Here is a 20,913-nt window from a genome sequence, read left to right on the forward strand (position 1 = left end):
ATTGTTCATTTTGATCTTTCAACATGTTCTCAAATCGTCGTTCGTCATTCACAAAAAATTAGCAGATCGTTCCGTGTAAACAGACGTTCGCCAATTTAACCAATGTGTGAGATAGGCTTAAGCGATCGCAAAACGATTTTCCGTACGATATAATGTACCGTCTAAACGCTGATCATTATGAAAAAAAAAATCGTTACTCCGACATCGTTAATCGGACGATCGGGCCAATTATCATTTTGTGTAAACGCACCTTTATTTAGTGCTCTTTTGGCTAATGTGTAAGTGGACCTGTACTAATATGATGCTAGCCTCACATAGGCCAGCATAGTTTAATCACAGTTCTGCTCTTGAAGTTGTGTTCCCACAAAGCAGAGTTGGTCAAATCTGACGTGTACCACATACATATAAGTAAAGAAGTACAAATGTGCCTTTTTTACGTAACCTGAACTGCAGTTCTTCTGCCCGTGGATCTGATGACTTACTGGTTTCCTCTGTGAACCGTGACCCTGCTCTTGCCATGCAACGGAGCACACACTTCACTCGAGCCTTATGACATCTCAGTGATAACCAAGAGCAACAAGGCAAAACAGAGAAGGCCCATAGGGGATTAGGAAGAGTATATATCTCAAACCGATCAGAAAGGCTTTTACATTTTTTAATATGCTTTGTTTCACATAATACATGAGTTAGGATATATTGATCTCTGTGGTCAGTTGATCCGTTTGATTACATTTCTGTTTTGACTGTCCCTAAATATAACACTCAATAGTATACGATATATCACTTGACCAATAAAAGAATTCTATCAAAGATTTTTGCTGTGTTCACATATGGTAAAATAAAATAAAAAAAACGGTGTAAAACACAGCTGTATTTTGAATTTTATCTATGGAAAAAAGTCGGTTTGTGCACACACTGTAAAAAAATAATAATTTTTTACAATGTGTGCACAGATGGTTTTTCCTTAGACTTTAATGTAGCACATTATTAGATTCAAACTATGGCCGTGTTTTATACTGTCTTTGTATTTGTCCTTGTATTTTACTGTTAATGTAGCCTTAAAATGGCCTTAGGTAACAATACCAAGTAAGGTTCATATATCTGCAGTAAAGATGAGCAAACCTCGAGCATGTTCGGGTTTGATTACCGGTGGCTGAAGAAGTTGGATACATCAATGCATCAAATCCAGAGAGTTTGGGTTTGGATGAACCCAGACGCACTCAAGGTTCTCTCATCTCTAATTTGCAGTAGTACATTTGTAAGCCAACTCATCCGAGCTTTCCTAATAGAGAGATGACAACTGATCAATCAGTTAACATCAGCAAAACTTTAGAATGACCTAAAAATGTGACCTATTGCCACCTTGCCCAGGTGACCTTTTTAAATAATTATTGCGAATGAACATTTGACCATGTCTATTTGCAGTCACAATTCACATAGTGAAAAAAATGCAGTAGGGAGTAATTTAAGACTTAATAAATATGTATCCTGTAACACTACCAGACGGAACTAACTAAGGTTTTTTTTCCCCCTTTGTCCTAGCTCTGGTTGTAAGATTTCTCACAAAGAGGTTTATTGGAGACTACGAAGCAAACACTGGTAAGTTTAAACAGAGGGTGGAGAGAGGGATCAGTTGCCCAGCATGTGCTTAGTAAATGGCCACAGCTTGCATAGTACCCTGTGGATTCCTGGTTGTCTCTTCTGGGTATTATCAGTGGATACACTTGTACAATCAATATTATCTGAGACCTTGCTTGTCTTTTACCAACACTTTTCTCAATGGAAAGCTCTGTTTCAATGTTGTGCCAATTGATTTTATGCATTTGAACTTCTAAGTGTCCTCCATTCCTCAGTTCCTTAGTAGAGGATATTCGTTTATCATCATATTGTATAGACATCCCCTTAGGGGTCATTCATTTAAACCATGATCCATTACTCTTTGTGTAAATCTAAGCCTCCTTATATATTCTCCAGAATTTCTTACCAACAGCTACAGAGGGTGATCTGTCACACAGAATCTTTCCCAGTCAAGTTATAATGGCTTAGCATTATAATGGCTTAGGCGTTACTAAAAATAATAAAAAAGTTGTCCAGTTTAGAATTTCAATTTTCTTATACCCTATATCACCTATTCAGGATCTTTATTTCTTGTCCAGAGTAGAGAGTGCTTACCATAGTGCCTCTCACTCATTAGACCCTGTCCTGCATTACATAGATAATCCACGGATTGGACTGGGTATTGCGTAATTCTTGATTTTCTTAAGGCCCTAATCCAAGTAACGATTCTCGGCCGTATTCGGCCGATAATCGTCCTGGGGAATAGAAGGCAACGATCAGCCGACATCGTTCATGTCGGCTGATCGTTGCAGTCTTTTGTTTTTCAGCATGTTGAACTGATAAAGCAGCGATCTGCTGCAGCGACTGCCGCTATCCTGTATGGGCTGCCCGGACAATCTAGCAATCACCCGGACAGCCCCCCCACACCTCCCCACGGCCCCTCCCGCACTCACCCACTTGCTGCTGCCGCATGGAACATCGGCGGCAGCAAACTGGGCGCAAACAAGCACTAATAGCGCTCGTTTGTTCCTCATAGTTACCCCGTGAAATAGGGGCTTTAAATTCTAGACTTTAAAGCTCCTTAATAAAACTAATTGTTTTCAAATTGTTTTATGTAGGTGCATTATACTCAAGAAAAGTGACAATCGATGGGGAACAAATTTCCCTTCAAGTCCAGGACACACCATATGTTTCAATAGAGGTAAGCCATATATAAAACTATTATTATGGAGCACTCGCTGGACGATATATATTCAGACAATTCTAAATATTAACTTGAACCAGCTCCTGCTGCTGCATTGTTAATCAATGTCGCTGCAGCCTATGCCTGATGCTGTAGCAAAGTTAATTAATGTGCAGCGGATGACACAGGCACAGAAGCTGTATCAGGTCCTGGCTGTCATTGATAGCCGGGGACCTGACGCAATGCTGACAGTTAACCATATATATATATGCTGCAGTCAGTGCGACCGCAGCATCTAAAGGGGTAACAGAGGAAGAAATCTCCCTCTGTTTACCATCCGAGCTCCAAAGTGATCACAAGATACCGATGATAACAAGGGCAACCTGGAGGCCTCACTGAGGCCTCCGAAGTCCTGGCTATGGATCAGGCAAATTACACTGACAGGCAAATTACTCTGCAGTACGCCTTAGTAAAAAAAAAAAACAAGTACACATATTTGGTAATGCCATGTCTGCAATGACACTGGCAATACAATTGTTACATGATTTAGCTTGCATGCTTAATATAAATCGTAAAACTATTGGAGATATTTACCACTGCTACAAAGTACAGAATCTTACGATAAAACAAAGATAGCTTGGATAATCTCAGAATCGCTTGGATCCCAAAGCCATAACCACATAAAGTGAGGCAGGTCAGATTTTAAAAAATGGCCCTAGTCCCTGAAAGGGTTAAATATAATGATAAACTCTTTTACAGCACATTTACACCTAATTATCCAATTTAGGCCAGTACACATCACATTATTGGTTTATGTCCAACAGGTATATGTTTATCTGCTTTACTTACAACATATGTCACAGTATAGCTATACAAAGGAAAATGTCGGCCATTGCTTCAATAGTAAAAAAATTTATAAAAATTTGGTTGGCCCACAATATAGGAAAGCACAGTTGGTGTACTTTAGCACATTTCACCTTTTTTTGATTCCTTTTTGGCCCCTGATGGGTTCTTGGTGGCCTGTGACCATGTTTAATGGATACACCCAGAGCTTTCCTGTTTCATACCGTAACATTACAATGTGAACAGACCATTTTGTTGATCTTTTAGTATTTATTGATTAACAGACTATCATTTATTAACTGCATTATGTAAAAAAGAATTTGAGAGTACACTAGTAGCTTGTTCAGTCCTTAGTTTGTAAAGGTTAATATTTAATTTATTAATTTGTTTCACAATAGTTTTAAGAAATATTAAATGTTTTATGAATTGATTCTGATGCCCCATTCAGTGGTAATGTAGGAACAGTAATGGCTTAGATCGCATAGTACATTGTATTTCACTCATAAGTAGAAGTAACACGACCATAAGTTCTTTGCAGACTGAAAAAATGTGGATCCGTGGTCCACAATTTTTCTTGCCAGGGAAACAATCTGCAAATGGACTGTAGTCTGCATCTTTCACTGACCCATTGACCTAAATGTATTAAACGTGAAACAAATTGTGTTGCATTGGCTCATAGATATCAATAGGTTGTATAGTATCTGTAATTACAAATCCATAATTATGGACAGTATATTAATAGGAATATACGATAGTGTGAAGGAGGTCTTATATTACAGACAACTGTACTGCTTCCCATTGGAAGAAATTGCTAAAGACCTTGTGACCATAGTACAATATCTCTCTGGGATCTTTTGTGATGGTCATAAGGTTCTTTGAAACTTTTAGGGAATATCATCAGTAGACCCCCCCTGCTTCCTCTTTTATCAGGTGGCTTCCTGTCTCTGATACAACGCCTGTTATATTTCTACTTCTAGTCTTCTGGTCCACACAGCAAGCACTATCTGCTGCTAATGTGGATAGCAATGGGCGCTGAAACTGGCATATTAGAGAAAACAAAAACTCCCAAGTAGGGAGCGGGATGGCTGTTCATCCCCAAAATGCTAAGCTAATAATGAGAAGGGGGGAAAAAATTCCTAACGTTGTTCTTTTTAAAAATGGTACTTTAAAAAAAAAAAAAAATCATAAACGCCTGGACAGTTTTACATTTACATTACATTTACAGTTTTTTATGTCCTGGAAGCCATCTATTGCCAACACAAATCGAAGGCAGATGTCAAGATTTTGGCTTTACTTTTTACTCTCTTTTTGTATTGCAAGAAATGCTATTACATGCTTAGTATATACAGGTTTTATACAGATTGACAGCCAACTCCTCATGTCTAACACTTGTTTCTGAATCAACTTACAGCAGGTTTGAAGCATCTAACCTGCTGTTATGTCCCTATAGCACATGGGGAGCTGCGAATGAAGGTAAGTTTCTTACCTCTGCATCATTATTGGAAAACTTTGTAGTTTATTAGATATATAAATGAGTACCACCCTATAGTGCAGCAATCCCCCCTGGCCGGCCCACCCTTCCTAATGAATATTCATTCTAATGAATACTTTTACTAAGTATTTGGGCTCTACAGTGATATGACTCCGGTGCCCCAATACTCATTAGAAGGGACGGACAGAAAAATAGAAGCACTGAGGGCCCCCAGTGCACAGAATTGCCTTATTCACATATCTAATAAACTACAATGTTCCCAAAAATTGCGCCGAGGAACAAGGTAAGAAAATTACCTCCATCCTCAGCACCCTGTGTTAGTTTCCCTTTAAAAGCTGAAAACCAAAGTTTAAAAATAAAACAATTATAGCCGCATTTAGATTTGTTTCATTATAGTAATTCTCTTTTAGTACTGCACGTGTGATTGGGCTGGGTATCTCTAAAGAGGATCTGCTTGTCTCTAAAAGAATCCCCTATTTATCAGTTTTTTTTATACAACCCTCATAACATTCTATTCATGCACAATGGTTGCCTCCTAGTTATATAGAGACAATCTGCATATCAGAGGCAAAAAGGTAATACAGCTCAGATATAGAAGGGATAGCATTTTACTGTAGCTACAAATAACATCTGCTTTAATATCCCTTCGTTCTGTAGCCATGACCTCTTAATAATCAGTGGATATCTAATGCCACCTAATTTAAAAAAAAAAAAAAAAAGGTATAGGTAAATGATCTGATACTGGCATCTGTAATGAGGTCATGGTATGCATGATAAGACATGGTGATGTCAGTTAGCTGGCAAGGTCTACACAGATGATTCTGCTATTGCATGTGAGGGTTTTATTGTTTTTATGACAGCATGTCTATTAACACTCCATTATCTAACCATAACTAGCAGGGCTGGAGTTATGTTTTATTTTCAAAGACAATATCTGTGCTGCCCCATATATAGCTACACATTTGATAGGTGATTCTTAACCTTATTACTGGAGAAGAGACCCTGAATAAGCTTTCCTTTCTCCCCAACCACCATCCTTGCTATAAAAAGAAAACTTTAATGTAGTGGATAGTTAATTATTGTGAAATATTTGCCAGGAGCTGTAATTTTGCGTGTGTTCTTTGCTGGGCAACTATGGGCAGGCCGGCAATCCAATTCCTTCTCTACCCCCAGTCAAAATGAAAACCATTTTAATTGGACTGCTGCCATTTAACAGCAAATAACACATATTATTTTAAAACAACAGCTGTTATTCATATAGTAACGTCCTCTATTTACCATTAAATGGTGGCCATCAAATAAAAACTGACGTAATTTTGGTGGTGTGAGAACATAGCCATAGGCTTTGTTCACACTATGGGATCATAGTGGGAAAAGGCAGCCATCTTTTAATATTGATGGCTGCAAATAATGGCCGTGATTAATAGATGGCCGCCTCTCCCCGATATACTGTAGGCTGGCATGTTCCTGTAGTGGGAACATAGCTTAAAAGTGAGAGGTCTTGTGCTTTTCTGTACTAGAGTGCACCTGAATATGGCACAAGGAACTAGATTCAAGATTCTGGTAGGGAAACATAACCTTGGATTAAAGAGAACCTGTCATTCCCGCACCCGGGGCGGAGCGCACCTTACCCTCTCCTGCTGATCCGTTGTGGAGAAAATCAAAATGCAAATTAGAAGAGATGAGTCTGATGCCCATTGGGAATCACTGCTCCTGTGATGTATTAACAGCTTTTTCTATAGACTTTGCAGACTATTGCAATGTTTTATACCTATTTTACTGTTACATTTTTATTTTGTTTTACTGTGTATGAACATAGCCTAAATGGTTAACAAACTAGTATACAGTGACTTGATTTGAAGTAACAAAGTAGTATGCCCGCTATGTTTATGTTGGTGAATCTAAGGTGTAGAGCAATTATCGTTCGAATTTTCGCAATAACGATCGCATTTGGGCGATAATCGGCTTGTGTAGAAATCGTTCATCTTGGTCTTTCAACATGTTCTCAAATCATCTCTGGTCGTTCGCTAAAAATTCGCAGATCGCTTCATGTAAACAGTCTTTTAAAGATTCACCCTATGTGTGAAATGGGCTTAAGCGATCTTAAAAACAATCGCAATAGCGGTTTTTCTAATGATTTATTCGTCTATAAATAAATAAAAACCAAATTGTTGCTTCAAAATCGTTAAGCGAAAAATGGCGAATTATATCTCCGGGTAAACGCAGCATTACCATGATAATAAGTCTAGCCTAAGTTAGGATAAATCATTATAAATAAGCACAACCACAGAGCCACTTTGCTATCTAGTCACAAATTTGTATCTATCTTCTATCTACTGAAAACACTTGAGCATAGGGTCCATATCGGTTGCTGCAACTATAGATCTGGGGGCTTGGTACATTATGCGCTAACTTTTTAGGAAGTAGTTTACAGATAGTGGAAAGTGTTGCTGTATGAGTCCCATTACTAATACATGGAAATGCATGTCCTGTCCCATCAGATAACAGTGCATTTCACATCCTTCTGTCAGCAGTGAGGTTAATGCCATATTAAACTTGTCTTGGGAGAAGAGCCAACTAGAATTACCATACAAATTCCCAGAAAATAGAGGAGCATATCTTAATTGTAATTAGCTAAGCATGAGTCATTGTAATGTCCTGTTTACATTGTCTGCCGGGATGGGTAACTGTGTCTGTGTATATTATAATAAATGAATACAAATGGAACCTTCAAGGTATAGATTACTTTACTGGAAATGTAAAAAAAGACATATTCATATATATAATAAAATCCAAATATAAGTTAAGTTTAAGTTATCAAGAAACGATCTACTCTAGAGTTTAATATGGGGTAGGTGTTGGTACAAGACGCATAGATAAGGGCTTGAATTCAAGATTTACCACTTGAACAAGATTAGACAGAAGTCTGAGAAGGAACCCAGCGTGCTTATAGCACACTTCAGTAGCCAAGGTTATGGATGTGAAAATATGTCCTGTAGCAAGAAAGCAATGGGCATTTAATGGAAATGTGTGGTCAGGCCAGGCAATCCTGTAAGTAGTGGATGTCTGAAGGCATAAAGGACGAAAGACCTATTGATCTGAATAAGAAAGACTATATGAACATTTCCTGAAATTAATAAAAGTATTACAATAAAATATGAAACATAGTATCTAATATTAATAAGGACAGCTTTTTGGTAGATATAAAATGCACACTCCTATTGCTTATCTTATCTGTATGTTCACAGCTGATCATTCCCAATCTCACTATCTTTTGTTTAGTTAGGGCCCTATTACACGGGACGATTGTCATGCCAAAGTAGTTTTATCGTTTAAAATTGAATGATAATGGTTTCGTGTGAATGCAGGCAACAATCGAAAAATCGTTTGTGTGTCGCTGAGTGCATGGAATCGTTTAGTGTAATTCCATATCGTTTGTTCATTTGCTGGCATCAGATGGAGTAAACGACTGTAGTAACTATAGTTCTGTTTAATATGGTGAACAACTTCAGGTAGCTCTCGTATGCGATCGTTTATCTTTAATCAATAAAAACTGCTTTGTCTTATAGGACCCTTTAGGCCAAGGGTCTCAAACTCGCGGCCCGCGGGACACTATTTTGCGGCCCCCACCTCAATGGTAACTTTACTGTAAGTGAGGCCCTGTGTCACTGACACTGTGCTCTATGTAGTGCAGGCTGAAAGGAAGGAATCTGATAGCCAGTGGCGAAACTACCGCCATAGCAGCTGTAGCGGCTGCTACGGGGCCCCTCACATGAAGGGGCCCGGCCCAATCAGTTTGCCACATGTGATGTTTCAACTCTCCCTGGTTAGCCGTTCGGGACTTTTGTCCTGCCACTAGCTAACCAGGGGAGAGACTGTACTGAAGCCGGGCCCTGCCCTGCATCTCAGCCGGCTCCTGCTGCACTGCTGGGCGGGCACAGTAGGGGTTAATTGGTAATTCCTTCTGATGTTCCAGGAAGCACAGGCCACCACCGCACTGTCTCCTCCCCCAATGTAAGTGTATGTACACAGGTCCCCTATTCTGTACCGTACACTTACGGGGGGGGGGGGGGGGGAGTCAGAGTTCCAGGAGCCTGGAGTGAGGGGAGCACTTCACCATCTGCACCGGAGCTGGGCCACAGGGATCGCCAACTGTCACAGTGCAGCAGCTATAGCAGGTTAGCTAGCTTAACTAAGCTTGTGAGGGAGCTGAGTAAGCAGGGGTGCCAGGCAGGCCAAGGTGTGTGTGTTATGAGCACTGACAGCATCCTGCAGCATCTGGGAGTGAGCCCTGGCTACAGCTAATGGCTGCCATCAGGGGTCACACAGAGGCTGCAGGACACTCTGCTTTCTGTGTATGATGCTCTCTCAGGAGGCAGGAGCCCCCTCCCTCCCTCCAGCTCCTCCTCATGCACGATCGGACCCCCGTCCTCTGCTGCCCCTCCTGCTGTAACTGGTGTAATGTTACAGCCGTCGGGACAATGGGGGAAAGGGCTGCTGTGTGAGGATCCCAGCCTGCTGCTGCCGTCAAGGACGGAAGGGGGTGCACCACTACTCCCAGCATGCTGCAGGAGGTAGTACGCATATCAACTGTGCATGTAGTATGTGTGTATGAATATATGTGTATAATGGATGAATGTAATGTGTGTTACGTGTCATGTGTATAGTGTGTGGGCTGGATGACTTGGATTTTTTCATGAATGTGTTAGTATCTATCGATCTATCTATCTATCTATATATCTATTTATTATCTATCTATTTATTATCTATCTATCTATCATCTATCTATCTCATATCTATCTATCTATCTATCTATCTCCTATCTATCTATCTCCTATCTATCTATCTATCTATCTATCTCATATCTATCTATCTATCTATCTATCTATCTATCTATCTATCTATCTGAATCAAGCCCTACTGAGGGTCTCAACTGCTTTCTCCCTTAAGCCAAATGTGTCTCGGCTATGCCAGAGTAAGCGCTGCCAGATCTCTGGCAGCAAGAAGTAGGCAGAAGAAGCCATGTTCAATGTTCCATTCAGAAGTTTAGGTTCAATGTTCCATTCATGTTCAGAAAGTTAAATGTTAAGGAACTGTCAATACAGACATTTGAATATGAATAATAATAATTACATTTCTCTAGTCAGCAACTATATGTGGTTTTAACAGATGAAAAAATAAAAAATTTGATGACATTGGAATGTTTTTGTAAGAGCTTTTCTTGTGGAAACCCTGATGCGGCCCAGCCTCACCCAGACTCTACCCCCAGCGGCCCCCGGGTAAATTGAGTTTGAGACCCCTGGTGTAGGCCCTTTTACATGGAGAGACTACCTGCCAAATCAGTGTGATTATAGCTGCCAATGAGTGAGCAAACACTCGGCACACGTCTCTCTGTGTTTGTGCAGCTCTACCCGCACGATTATCCAGCTGTGTACTAGGCTCTGTAACAGATCGGCACTCGCCTACAACGCGGGTTTAAAGGACAAGTGCCATGAAAAACTTTTTCCCAGTAATTGAAGCACATTACAAAGTTATATAACTCTGTAATATGCTTCAATCACCTATCTGCCCCCCTTCCCTGTCTTTCCCCCCCCAACCCCCCGGCAGGAAGTGTAAGAAACTCCACAGACCTAATTACTGTCGTCACCAGGCTCTTCTCTCAGCTACTTCTTGTGAGATGAGTCATCAGCAGGAGGGCTGCTCTAGCTCCTGTTACACCAGCCTCCCCCCTCTCCTGCCTTGTCAGGTGACTCAGCTTGCTCAGCTCCGATTGGCTGAACAACTGCAAGCCATCTGAGTCCATGTCACTTGCTTATCTTCCCTAGTGACATGACTCCTTCACTCACAGAGTCCAATCGGCAGCAGGAGAGAGTATGAGGGGAGGGGGGGTCTGCCTATGTGCTGGGAGTCAGTCGGAGAGAAGATAAGCAAGTGACATGACTCAGATGGCTTGCAGTTCTTCAGCCAATCGGAGCTGAGCAAGCTGAGTCACCTGACAAGGCAGGGCAGGGGGAGGCTGGTGTAACAGGAGCTAGAGCAGCCCTCCTGGTGATGACTCATCTTCACAAGAAGAAGCTGAGAGAGGAGCTTGGTGACGACAGTAATTAGGTATGTGTGAGTTTAGTGCACTTCCTGTTGAGGGGTGAAAAGACAGGGAAGGGAGGCAGATAGGTGATTGAAGCATATTACAGAGTTATATAACTTTGTAATGTGCTTCAATTACTGAGAAAAAGTTTTTCATGGCACTTGTCCTTTAACTGTGTAATATGGCCTTTAGACATGTAGACCTTTTCTATCTATTCTACACTTAAACTGGTAATCCCATCTTATATCTCACTGGAAATGTTCCTACAACAGTTTCCGATTAAATCTGTTATGTTTTAACAAATAAAATCACTTTTTTTGTATTGCTTTGTGTCGCAGTGGGGTTATCTCTGGAAATAGTACCTAATAATAAAGAACAATAATTTGTGAGTGGCATTCAGCCTTAATGTCATTAGACAAAGGCTTGTACAATGGATGCACAAAATGTAAAGGTTTTAACCCAGTCTTAAGCTGCTTAAATACATTAGAATGATGTTGACATATCCGGCCAAAATCATCTGCATTCACCAACCTTCTAATGTGTATGAAGGATCCCAGTCGGGAGATTATCCACTGTTCCAGAGAGGTTTGTCTCCTCATTATACATGCACATGTAATGGAGGGAGTTGGAGGAGAAAGCTGCTAGCCAAATGATCTCTTCATCGACACAAGATATTTGCTGGCAGATAAAGGCATGTTTGGGGATCTGCACACAATCAAAATTCTATGATAGGTTTTGATTTTGTCAGGAATTTTTTCCAAATTCAGTCACTTTAGTCAGGGTTGACTTACAGTGTGCATTGGGCCTAACAATTTCTCCTTGATGTTTGCTGTTCTGAGAAAAGGAGGATCAGGAATGTTTTAGTTGCTCCCCTTTTCCTGATTATTGGTTATTATATGGCTATGTGCTTATACAAAATGGTTTTCATTCTCCCTGCTGTTGAACTGTGAAAAGTCATGCATGTGTGTGTAACGCCTGGAGTAGTGGATCCACTGGACCGTCACCAGCGATGGCACTAACCTCACCAGGGAGCGGAGTCTAAGGGGCCGCTGGTTCTCACCAGAGCCCGCCGCAAGGCGGGATGGACTTGCTGCGGCAGGCGACCCCCAGGTCGCTACCCCTGGCTTGGTTGCTAGTGACGGCAGGCGAGGCGTGGCAGGAGCAGTAGGCAGGAGATGGTGCTGGCAGAGGTCTGTGGGCGTAACCGCAGGTGACAGGCTGAACACCGGAGCAAAGGTGTCACAGGGGAACAGGAACCAGGATCAAGGACTAGGGACCAGGTAGCGGATAGGAATCAGGAACAGGGACTAGGGACCAGGTAGCGGATAGGAATCAGGAACAACAGGGAGCTGGGCCAAACGCTATGGGAAGCATGTAGAGGCTCCAACACAAGGGACAGGGCATGCTGGGATTTATAGGGAGTGATAGGTGCAATTAACCAATTAAGGGCGGACTGGCCCTTTAAATCTGAGACAGCCGGCGAGCGCGCGCCCTAGGAGGCGGGGACGCGCGCGCCGGCCGGCACAGACGGAGACAGGAGCGGAGGAGAGGTGAGGCGCCCCCAGGGGCCGAACTAGCAGCAGCGCCGGGTCCCTGCACAAGGACGCCGGCGGCTGCATGGGGCAGGAGGAGGTCGCGGCGGTGGCCCGGAACACGGGACGCCGCCGCGGCCGTGACAGTGTGTAGCTGGGTTGTCCAAAACTACAGTCAGAGGACTGTGAAGTGGACAATATATCCAGTGGGAAGAAATACCATATTGGCTGGTTGAAGTCTCATGTTCATAAGATACTCCACTATCTTAAATAGGACCTGTCACCCCCCCGTGCCAGGGTGACAGGCTCCCGACCCCCCATTACAGCCCCCTATACTCACCTGATCCCGCCGGGTCCTGCTTCCTGATTCGGTCGGGTCACGGAAATATGAGCGCCTGAAGCCCGGCGCGCGCTCACAGGAGAATCCGATGCCCATAGAGAATGACGGAGCATTGGACTCCCCATTCATTCTCTATGAGCGTCGGACTCTCCTGTGAGCGTGCGTGCTGGGCTTTGGGCGCTCATATCTCCGTGACCCGACCGGATCAGGAAGCGGGATCAGGTGAGTATAGGGGGCTGTAACGGGGGGTCGGGAGCCTGTGACCCCGGCACGGGGGGTGACAGGTCTCCTTTAAGGCCCTTTTACACTAAACGATTATCGTCCATTACGGCCGATAATCGTGTCGTGTAATAGAAGACAATGATCAGCCAACATGAAGATGTCGGCTGATCATTGTCTGTCATTGTCCTTCAACATGTTAAACGACAAGCAACAATCTGCTGCTGTCGCTCCGTAGAATAGAAGCAGTGGCAGCAGACCACTGAAATCATCTATGGGCTGCCCGGATGATCCAGTAATCACCCAAGCAGCCCCCTGGCAACAGCAGCGAGTGGGGAACAAGGAGCAAGCAAGCGCTGACCTGATAGGTTGGCGCTCGTTTGCTCCCTTTTGTCGCCCCGTGTAATAGAGGCTTTATTTTGAATTAGGCCGTGTGAAGTAGGATCTGGTGGCCCTGTTATGCTGCCCATAGGCATTATGTTATATAGTTAGCCTAAAGTTGTCTCTGCTTTCAAGAGTGAATTGTATGTATTACATTGTACTGCAGGAACAAGGAACATTACAGATTTTACACAAGACCCATTGGTCAGCCATTTCTATTTTTTATCATTTCATTACTGACAAAATGTTTCTTTTATGCCAGGAAAAAAAAATCCCTTTAATCTGTGGCGCATGATATATAATTGTAAGATAACCACTCAGCAGCCCGTTCCTCTCTTTGAAAGGGTTTTCAACCAGGCAAGTTTGAATCTAAGTATTAAATTAAGCAGATCTGCTCATAGAAGGGAATGATGAATAGAAGAACTGCTTTGTATTGAAGAAAATGACTTTTTATTATAGGAAATTTCATTAGAATCAAAGCTTTTCACATCATAAACTCACCAGAGCTATAATGATATTATTTTTTTCCAAAATGAATGGATTTATTTGTATTATGCCGAGATGAAAGCAGTCCTATTCTGTACTTATCTTGGTCATGAAGCTCTGCTGGAGGTCCTATAAGCGTCAGCAGCCTGCAGCCACTCCTATGTGGTTGACTTTTTGTAAAGTTTAAAGGGAACCAATCACGCCGAAAATCCATCTTAAGTTAAGGAAACGTGCTGGCACATCACCCAGCACGTTTCCTAAACATTCCCCTGTAACCTCCGTGCCCCCCTCCATAAGTCAGTAATCTTACTTTGAAGAAGTCCCGCGCTGTATGTAAATTTCCGGCAAGTAGTCACAGTGGCCGAAATTAGTCAAGGTGGGCAGAATCAGTCACAGGTCCTGGGCGTCTGAAATGGCTGTAATCACGCCCAGAGGGGCGTGCTTGAGGTCTGCCTTCCATCCACGTGACCCGGAAGCTTGAGTTTCACGTCGGCGGTGCGCTGACGTCATCCGCATGCAGCACCGTCGTCTTCCGGAGTCCGCGCATGCGCAGTACGTCGGCGTCGTCTCCCGCTGTACTGCGCATGCGCGGTTTACAGAAGACGTCTGTGCTGCATGCGGATGGTGTCAGCGCGCCGCCGACGTGAAACGCAAGCCTCCGGGTCACGTGGATGGAAGGCAGACCTCAAGCACGCCCCTCTGGGCGTGATTACAGCCATTACAGACGCCCAGGACCTGTAACTGATTCTGCCCACCTTGACTAATTCCGCCCACCGTGACTACTTGCCAGAAATTTACATACAGCGCAGGACTTCTTCAAAGTAAGATTACTGACTGATGGAGGGGGGCACGGAGGTTACAGGGGGATGTTTAGGAAACGTGCTGGGTGATGTGCCAGCACGTTTCCTTATCTTAAGATGGCTTTTCGGCGTGATTGGTTCCCTTTAAGATTACATAACCGCGCATGAAATCTTAGACCCCCTTATCCCTACCCAGCTCCAAACTCCATGTTTTTGTCATGTCCCCCATTTGTAGAGTGTGCTACTAAAAAGATCACTTTTACCGTAAGGACCAGGAGAGCAGTGAAATATTATGGTGCGTTTACACGAAACGATAATTGGGCCGATCGTGCGATTAACGATGTCGGAGTAACGATTTTTTTTTCATAACGATTAGCGTTTAGATGGTACGATATATCGTACGGAAAAATCGTTTTGCAATCGTTTTGCGATCGCGCGCCCGCAGCCCGGCCCCCCGCTCGCAGCCCGGCCCACCGCACCGGCTCGATCGCCACCCCCGCTGCTCTGATTGCCGCCGCACCGATCGCCACCCCCCTGCCGCCGCCGCTCCGAACGCCACCGGGTCGCAGCAGGTCTTCCGACATCCCCAGCTCTGCTCTTCAGTGCACTGATTGGCTGAAGAGGGGAGCCGGGAATTTCAAACGCCTCCTCTTCAGCCAATCAGTGCTCCTCTTCAGCACTGATTGGCTGAAGAGGAGCCGTTTGAAATTCCCGCCTCCCCTCTTCAGCCAATCAATGCAAGGCAGCACTGATTGGCTGAAGAGGAGCCTTTCTTCAGCCAATCAGTGCTGCCTTGCACTTGCGGGGGGGGGGGGGGGCGACCGGAGCAGCGGTGGCGGGGGCGATCGAGCCGGCACAGGCGCTACGGATGAGTGGGGGCCGGGCGGCGGGCAGGGCTGCCGGCGGCCGGACTATCGCGCGACAACTGTTTACACGGAACGATTGGCGAATTTCTTGCGAACGACGATTTGATGACATGTTGAAAGATCAAAACGAACGATTTCTCGTTCGTCGTTTGATCGTTTGCTGCGTTTACACGTACGATTATCGTTCAAATTCGATCGTTATCGCACGAATTCGCACGATAATCATTACGTGTAAACGCAGCATTAGGTGAACCCATACACTGATTAGCTGCAGTTATACAACTTACACTGTCTGTCTTCTCTGTGTCAAATTGCAGGTGTTGCCTATAAGAAGTGGCTTGATGCTGCTGTCCACTTTTTGTAAGACTTATTAGGGGGAGACAGGCTGAAGCTGCAGCTATAGTGCAAGTTTATGTTGCTGTCAGTGACTCATTTTGAAACCTCAGTCAGTAATTCCATCAGCTTTGACTGGATGAATAGTGCAGCATGCAGCACTTTTTTCCAACCCGACCAGCAGACACTATGACAGAACTCTATAGGATTCCAATATGTCATTTGGGCTCTGTTGAGTGCCAATGAGGTCCATTGTTTGATGGATGCAGAACTGCTGTCATGGTTTTATTATAATAGAATCTATGATGGCGGTTGTAAATATATCCATGGATGAGACTCCTTTCTGACTCTGCAAAGCAAGAGGCATCATGGAAAATGTGGGCTGTATTTGGCGAGCTATATCAGGTTGGAAAGAGGAATCAAGATGGCAGACAACCTATAAATGGCAACTTAAATAGGTATACACAAGTGCCTTCACATACTTCTTTAATAACAAACTATTATGGACTATATAAGCAAAAATGCTTTTTTAGCATCCCTTATTGATCCAAGTTTGAAGGCTTAGCAGTCAGGCTAGCAGTCTGCCAGGAGTCGGCTAGGTCCTGGCAGATCACTTTCACTACATACACGCAGCTGTCTGAACGACCGCTGCGTGTATGTAATTCTGACGGCCGCTTAACCCCTTCAGCTGCTGCCCGGCTCCTGCTCCGCTCCCATTCTGTATACATTACCTGTCCTCGCTGCACGGGGTCCCGGCGTACTGCTCTCCCACCCAGCCAATCAGTGGCTGCGGCAGGGCAACACACTGATTGGCCGGGCGGGAGAGCAGTACGCCGGGACCCCGTGCAGTGAGGACAGGTAATGTATACAGAGCTGGGGCGGAGCAGGAGCCGGGCGGCAGCTGAAGGGGTTAAGCGGCCGGCAGAATTACATACATGCAGCGCTCATTCAGACCACTGTGTGTATGTAGTGAAAGTGATCTGCCAGGACCTAGCCGACTCGCAGTGTTATTAACGCTGCGAGCCGGTACGTGTGAAGCTACCCTAAAAGTGTTTGTATTATGATATCGCTGTTGGGAGTTATGATAATGGCTGTAGCACCAGAAAGAATCTGATGTATCAGGGGCGGTCAGTTCGCCAAACTGTTGCTGTAAAAAATATAGCTCTCTCTAGAGCAGAGGAATATTAAAGATGAAAGTAGGTGAGGGAGTAAAAATTGGGCAGGATATAACTCACGTGGACTGCAGAAATTCTTTTATACTTTTTGCAGTCATATATCATAGACGGGTAATGTTAATGATATACACTAGTGAGGCCCCATAAAGTTACCTTCTAGATGACTGACATTTCCTTAAAATAGAAATACACAATAAAACAGCTGGATTCATTTAAAGTTTTTGTGCTTTTTTGAAAGCGCCTTGGGCAAGGCAAGTTTTGCACCCCCTAAGCTGAGCGGTGCACTAGTCCAATGGATGGCTTGTAACACATTACAGACTGGCCATACAAATGTAATGGATGCCAATATGATTGACAGCATGATGTTGTGTTTACATGGCCCACTACACATGGCCCACACAGCATCATGAACCACAGAATGTATATACAGAAGTAGGGAGTCCTGTCCATCACCAGACTCCCTGTTCCTGTACAGTAGTGAGCAGCGGTGGACACGCTGTATGCATTTTTGCTCAGTTCCCATTCACTGAACCAGGAGTGAGAGCCTGACCAAGGTAAAACATATACTAAGCAGGGGCAGGCTGGCTATTTATGAATGTCATCAAGTCATGGGATCATGTCTAGAATGGAGCAACATCTGCTAGATACAGAGCTGTGGGCAGTCACATGATCCCTTCTGCATTTCCCTCCCTCTGTCTCCCATGAACAATCTGCCTTTAAAATTTTGCACAATTTGGCAATTGTTAGGATTTCATATTGCACGGCCTGATTATTATGTGACAGGGACACCATCTATACAGTATGCAGTATGTGTGAATGTGTTTTTCCATGCATCTATTCTATCATTCAGTAAACTTTTGCACTGTTCATCTAAAAGTTAAATATGTAACCGTGATAAATGAAGCAGATGTTTGCTTATCTCTAGTTCTTTTAAGAGTCATAAAGACAGAGAGAACAAAAGTTACTGCACTGCCAGAGAAGGGATCATGCAACACAGAAGTGTCTGTGACACTGCAGGCTATAACCCTTAATTGGGGAGTTTTCCCTTACGTCACTCGTGTGAGAATGAAAATGTTATGTTCTCACGAGTGACTGAAGGAACCGTCCCAGGCTGACAAGAACAGCTGCTGCCATTCTGGAACTATCTAGATCATTTCCTGTACAAGTATAGTTCAGGGAAGGGAATGGACGAATAAGGACAAGGAGACTTGGACCATCTAACCATAGCCACTCAAGTTTCTCCTAATGTGATTCTCAAGGTCACTTCATAGGACAATGACACAGTGATGTCATCGACGGAGAATGAATAATAACAACATTAATTCCCTGAACAGTCATATTTCTTTGCTTCTAATGCTACTAGAGATTTTAATTTGTCATTTCGTAAAATGTTTTATGGTCCTGTAGTGGTCAATTTCTTTTCCCCTTTTATTCAGCTTGTGTTCAAACATCTTTCCTGCATCCATGTAGTCTAAGGTCATATACTGTACACCACTTCCTTTGTTGTTTCCAATGGTCGCGTTCTATTGTTCCCACTCACATGTGTTTAATTATGACAACAGTCGGCCCATTATGTTCCAGAAAACATAAAAACCAGAATGTTTACAAAATTGGACACAGACTTAAAAGAATTCTGATTCAAAATCCACAAATAACAAGACAGTCACTTACTTCCAGCTAAGATATTGAGTAGTTAATGACTATGACAAATTGATATATATATAATTAGGGATGGTACGAACCAAGTTCGGATCGGGTTCTTACGTACCCGAACCCTCGGTAATGATTCCCGCTCCAGGCTGTATCCCAGTATCCCAGCGGGCAGACAGCGGGAGTCCGATGCCGAGCGTTCGGGTTCATCCGAACCCAAACATCGGCGGGTTCGGACCATCCCTAATATATATATATATTTGGGATCCATATACATTTTTATATTTAGACCCAGAAGAATATAGTTTGGAAAAGTTTAAAAATAAATGAATCCTTGTAATTGTGGTAACTCTTATTCTATTGTATTCCCTATCTAGGGAGGCTTGATACTTGGTCAGTATTTTTTGTAGCTTCTGATATAATATTAATTACTAATTAATTAACTTAGTATTCCACCGACTATCTGGTGACCAGTTACATAACTTGAAAATGTGTCAACTTAAAGAGGTATTTGGACAAGCTTACTGTGAACAGAGCTCAGCCAGCAGAAGTATGATGTTGCGGTGCGACTGCGTTCCAGCACCGCCATTCTGTGCCATGGAGTTAGCTGCAGAGGGCTGCACAGCCTGAAGCAAGAGACATCCTCTGTAGCTGATGTCATGGCACGGCTGCGTTCCAGCACCACCATTCTGTGCCGCGACGTCAACTGCAGAGGACGTCAGACTTCCGGTGTCTGAGCTCCATTCACAGTAAGCTTGCCCAAGGTACCCCTTTATCATGCTGTCCTGTTTAAAACAAAAGTAGGTAGAAGTAGAGTAAGTAGTAGACTCAACACTGAAAAAATACAGTGTGAAAAAGATATTTATTTGGTGAATAATAGTGTTTCATATATACAGTGGAAACCAATATACCAGTATACAGATTATTTGGCAATCCTATGTGTGATACGTCGTGAGGATGGGTGTACGTGTAGGTTAACTATTACACCCTGCCTCACATCTAAGGAGCCGCTTGGGTTGAGCGTCCCCAAAACCAAGCAGAAGACTTCCCCTATCACTAAGTCGGAGAGACAGTCAGGTGGAGTGGAATGTGACGTCACTCTGAGATGTGAGGAATATCCTACAAAATATGCTTGGTAGCTGATAGGTTTGAGTCTGCGAAATGAAGCAGTATATACTCTTGTATTGACTGTTGACGAGGCTGCTGTTTTAGAGCAAAGTCTGAGTGATTCCACAAGTCATCCGACGCGTTTCCCCCTTCTTCCTGGTAGGGATGTCTGGGTTCATCAGGGATGTACAATAAGTGGATATTCAGCCATATGATGCAACGTCAAAAGAGTCTCTCAAAATGTTCAGCCCGAACAGATGTGCGTCTCACATCTGCTGTCTGGACGGCCACACCGGATCCCTCCTCCACATCACAAACGAGGAACAAGGTCTAGCCTGTATCCCATTTACACCTATCAGTTAAGCCGAATACCTCCACCATGAGGAATTACTAAAGGACTATTACCCAGGCTATTATTATAATACTCTCGGGCACCCTCCGGAGTAGAACACCAGTGCTCACCTATATACCTACCATTACTTGTATCTCTGACTGAGCCACCTCATCTCCACGGGGAGAAATTAGACATCGGGCTGAACATTTTGAGAGACTCTTTTGACGTTGCATCATATGGCTGAATATCCACTTATTGTACATCCCTGATGAACCCAGACATCCCTACCAGGAAGAAGGGGGAAACGCGTCGAATGACTTGTGGAATCACTCAGACTTTGCTCTAAAACAGCAGCCTCGTCAACAGTCAATACAAGAGTATATACTGCTTCATTTCGCAGACTCAAACCTATCAGCTACCAAGCATATTTTGTAGGATATTCCCCACATCTCAGAGTGACGTCACATTCCACTCCACCTGACTGTCTCTCCGACTTAGTGATAGGGGAAGTCTTCTGCTTGGTTTTGGGG

At 43.6% G+C, this 20,913-nt stretch overlaps 1 protein-coding gene across 1 annotated transcript in view; it reads left to right on the plus strand.

The window, feature by feature from the left end:
- LOC138802839 (ras-like protein family member 11A-like) overlaps window positions 1-20,913 on the plus strand; it is a 41,865-nt gene that overhangs the window by 2,941 nt on the left and 18,011 nt on the right. Inside the window, exons 2-3 of the mRNA XM_069986536.1 lie at window positions 1,543-1,599; window positions 2,676-2,758. Coding sequence (XP_069842637.1) covers window positions 1,543-1,599; window positions 2,676-2,758 — 140 coding nt within the window. The remainder of the gene's footprint in view (window positions 1-1,542; window positions 1,600-2,675; window positions 2,759-20,913) is intronic.

This window comes from Dendropsophus ebraccatus, chromosome 10 (assembly GCF_027789765.1).
Source record: "Dendropsophus ebraccatus isolate aDenEbr1 chromosome 10, aDenEbr1.pat, whole genome shotgun sequence".
NCBI classification, from domain to species: domain Eukaryota; kingdom Metazoa; phylum Chordata; class Amphibia; order Anura; family Hylidae; genus Dendropsophus; species Dendropsophus ebraccatus.